This window comes from Malurus melanocephalus, unplaced genomic scaffold (assembly GCF_030028575.1).
Source record: "Malurus melanocephalus ecotype Western Australia unplaced genomic scaffold, MMel_1.1 scaffold_510, whole genome shotgun sequence".
In the NCBI taxonomy this organism is placed as follows: Eukaryota; Metazoa; Chordata; class Aves; order Passeriformes; family Maluridae; genus Malurus; species Malurus melanocephalus.
The window spans coordinates 267217-271309 of record NW_026623742.1 but is presented as its reverse complement, the minus strand read 5'-3'; the positions used below and the strand labels follow the sequence as shown (position 1 = coordinate 271309).

At 55.8% G+C, this 4093-nt stretch overlaps 1 protein-coding gene across 1 annotated transcript in view; it reads left to right on the top strand.

Moving 5' to 3' along the window:
- Positions 1-569: 569 nt before the first annotated feature.
- IRF8 (interferon regulatory factor 8) overlaps positions 570-4093 on the top strand; it is a 7097-nt gene continuing 3573 nt past the window's right edge. The window contains exons 1-3 of the mRNA XM_057381432.1: positions 570-622; positions 2644-2818; positions 3850-4033. Coding sequence (XP_057237415.1) covers positions 2645-2818; positions 3850-4033 — 358 coding nt within the window. The 5' untranslated portion in view covers positions 570-622; position 2644. The remainder of the gene's footprint in view (positions 623-2643; positions 2819-3849; positions 4034-4093) is intronic.

Here is a 4093-nt window from a genome sequence, read left to right as displayed (position 1 = left end):
GATCCCATATTGGGAATATTGGTCTGAGATGGGATCTGGGACTGGTAACGGATCGGTGTGGGTGTGGGAAGATTGGAATGGGACTGGGTTGATCTGGAACTGGGGATGCTGGTCTGGGACTGGGGAGGCTGATTTTGGGATTTATCAATCAGGGCTGAGGATGGATTGATTCCATATTGGGAATATTGGTCTGAGATGGGATCAGGGACTGGTAACGGACCAGTGTGGGTGTGGGAAGACTGCTCTGGGACTGGGGAAACTGGTAACAGATCCATGCGGGACTGGGACAGGTTAGCCCCGCCCCCTTCCGCCCAGGCCCCGCCCACTCCCACCCTGGCCCCGCCCCCTCCCGTCAGCTGATTTCGGGGAAAGCCGCGCTTTCAGAGAAAGTGCAGCGCGTGCCCCGCCGGAACGCTTCTCATTGGCCGGCGGGACACGGCGCCGTCTTCTCATTGGGTGGAGGGAGAAAGGGGCGTGGCCGGTGCTTGCGGCCAGAAAAGTGGGCGTGTCTGTGGGCGTGGCCTCCCGTCCGCGCTGCGATATAAGGGAGGGGCGGTGACAACCGCGGGCGGTGCACCGGGTGTGCGAAAACCGGGGAGAAGCGGGATCGGCCGGGGGACAGGTACCGGAATCTCCCGGGGGAGGGCGGGGATCGGCCGGGGGACAGGGATCGACCGGGAAAAGGGATCCACCGGGGGACAGAGATCGGCTGGGGGACAGGTACGGCATCCCCCGTGGGAGGGCAGGGATCGACCGGGGAAGAGGGATCGGCCGGGGGACAGGGATCGGCCGGGGAAAATGGATCGACCAGGGGACGGGGATCGGCTGGGGGTCAGGGATCGACCGAGGGACAGGGATCTGCCGGGGGCCAAGTACCGGAATCTCCCGTGGGAGGGCGGGGATCGGCCGGGGGACGGGGATCGGCTGGGGGATAGGATTCGGCTGGGGGATAAGGATCGACCGGGGAAAAGGGATCGGCATCTCCCGTGGGAAGGCGGGGATCGGCCGTGGATCGGCCGGGGGRCGGGGATCGGTTGGGGGACAGGTACCGGCATCCYCCKTGGGAGGGCAGGGACCGGCGAGGGAACGGGACGGGTCAGCATCCTCCACCGGAGCGCATGGACCGGCACCGGCATCCTGTGTGAGAGGGCACCGGCACCGAGAGGGCACATCCCGAGCCCTACCCCGATTACCCCACGCCTCCGGGATGCGGGGAAGGGCAGGGAACTTGCGGGATCGCAGGGATGCGGGATGTCCCCAGCTCGGAGCGAGTCCTCCGGTGCTGCGGGAGGTGCTGTCCYGTCCCCGGTGCTCCAGGCAGAGCCCGGGATGGGCGGGTGGAGCCGCGGGGATGGATCGGTGCGGTGTTGCCGGTGGGGAGAGCTCCGTGACATTGTCCCGAGGGTGTGATTCACTCTCGGGGAGGGGAGATGGAGCTCCGGCCTCTGGTAGCGATGGGAGAAGCTTTCTAGAAAACRCGGGGATTTCGGAGTGTCCCGTTTCAGCGGGATTTCTGGGGTTTTCCCTTTGGGGTGACTCGGGTTTGGTGCAGGAGCTCCCAGAGAGGCTCTGTGTGCCTCTGATCCTCCAGGAAAGTGGCGTGTCCTTTGGGGCACCCAGCTGGCATCCAGAGCTGTGCCCTCTGTTGGTCCTCACTATCCCTAAAAACCAGGATTTGTGCCATCTCCTGTCCTGCTGGGCAGTGCAGAAGGGATGAAAGTTGGCACTGAGCTGCTGGGACAAAGCAGGGACTGCCGGGTCTCAGGCTGTGCTGGGAGAATCCTTGTTTTCTCCCCAAAATYTTCCAGTGAAAAACGAGTGAAGGAGAAGCAACACAGTAAAATTTGGAGCCCAAAATGCCTGGAAAGTTGACTCGGGGGCTGCTGGTCACTTCTGCCAGGCCACCAGCTCCTGCCATGCCATGGAGGGGACAGGGAGGGTTGAACCTGGCACTTTGCTTCCAGCAGTTTCATGTTCCTTATCCCTTTGAGGACCTGAGATGCAGTTTGGGGCTGCCATCTGCTCTCCAAATAACGAGAGGAGCTCCTGCCTGCTCTGGGACAAATCCTTGTGCCAGGGCAAGGGGTGTGTGCCCCGGGATGGCCTGCCCGGTGTCACTCGCTCAGGTGACAGCACAGCTGGGRGCTTCAATCCCCGTCCATCTGCTTCCTCCGTGATCTTATCCTGCAGCAAAATAGGAATAAACGGAGCTCTGAGTCAGCTGCTTCTGGGAGAGGAACTTTGGCAGGGCTGGAGGAAGAATTTGTAGTAACTCAGAAGRAAATTGCCTTGATTTTCTTTTTTTAATTTTTTTAATTTTAAAAGAAGCAGGGGGTGTGGTGGGGTGGGAATTACAGAATTGGGGAATCCCAGAAAGTTTTGGGTTGGAAGGGACCTTTGAGATCATCTCATTCTGCGGGCAAAATGCTGCAGGTGGTGCCGGTGCCAGATGAGTATGGAGCAAACCAGCCCAATCCCCGCTCCACAGATGCACTGGGATGGCACTGGGATGGAATGGGATGGAATGGGATGGAATGGGATGGAATGGGATGGAATGGGATGGAATGGGATGGAATGGGATGGAATGGGATGGAATGGGATGGAATGGCAAGGCTGACAGGGCGGCTGTGTCCCTCCCTGCAGGATGTGTGACCGCAGCGGTGGCCGGCGCCTGCGGCAGTGGCTGATCGAGCAGATCGACAGCGAGCTCTACCCGGGGCTCATCTGGGAGAACGAGGACAAGTCCATGTTCCGCATCCCGTGGAARCACGCYGGSAAGCAGGACTACAACCAGGAGGTGGATGCTTCCATCTTCAAGGTGGGGACAGGTGGCTTTTTTTTTTCGGTGATCCTGAGCTCTGTGGCGCTGCTTTTGTCCCTTGCTGTGACATATCCATGATTTCTGTGGTTTCTGCGTCTTTAACTCTTGCTGCAATTGGTCTCCCAGGCTTTTTKGGGGATGATTTATTCCTTTTTTTTAAAAGTTAGTACCACTTTTAAGTTTGTTTTCAGCAGGTCTGACATGAGAAGGAGCTGGATATGCTGCCTTTGACCTGCTCTAAACTTGTCAGCTTTTCTTGATAAAATGGTGGATTTATGTTAAAAAGACCCAAAAACCTGAAAAAAAACTTTGCAGGAAGGAAGGATTTCATTGAAAAGGGACATTTCCACTTTTGGGAAAAAATGGGACAATTCCATCCTTAGGCAAAAATACCATTTTTTCCCTGGAAATTCCCTTCCCTCTGCTCCCACTTCCAAATATCTGTACCTGTGAGGGATTTATTTTCAGGGCAATGACAACTGGTTTGGGAGCACTGAGTTATGAGGATGGCATTGAACTCAGCCATTTGRAAATACAGAAATATCTATAAAAGAAGTAAAAAAACCTCCCTTCAGGCTTAAAATATATTCTCTTACCAAAAGCACAAATTATGCTCTGATCTTAGAGAAACCAGTTTAATTCTTTATTCATTTATTAGCCAAGAGCTGGAAAAATAAGTTTTATTTTGATTTTTATTTGACCAGTGATTCCTCGTGTTCCCAGCAGCTCTCAACCTGTGGGTGCAGAGCTAAAGCCATATATGATAATTTTGACCTCTGCTTTTTGAAAACATAGATTTTAAAGGATTTTTCTGCATTTCTGGGGCTTTGCACCCCAAAAAGCCACCCCAGGTGTGCAGGTGGCCGCAGTCTAGGAGTGAAACAGCAAATCCCCAGGGGATGTGTTCGAGAGGCTGTGAGATGCAAAATGCTCCCTGCAGCCCCAGCTCTTCCTCCCTGGGCTTGAGAGGCTTTGTGGAGCTCACAGGGTGGATTTTCTTAGGTTTTTTTCCTCATTCTTTGCTGCAGGCCTGGGCTGTTTTCAAAGGCAAGTTCAAGGAAGGCGACAAAGCCGAGCCGGCCACGTGGAAGACRCGGCTCCGCTGCGCCCTCAACAAGAGCCCTGACTTCGAGGAGGTGACAGACAGGTCCCAGCTGGACATCTCCGAGCCCTACAAGGTCTATAGGATCGTGCCAGAGGAGGAGCAGAAATGTGAGTGCCCCAGTAAAGGCTGTGTGTCCATCCTGTGAGCACAGCCCCTGCTCTGTGCCC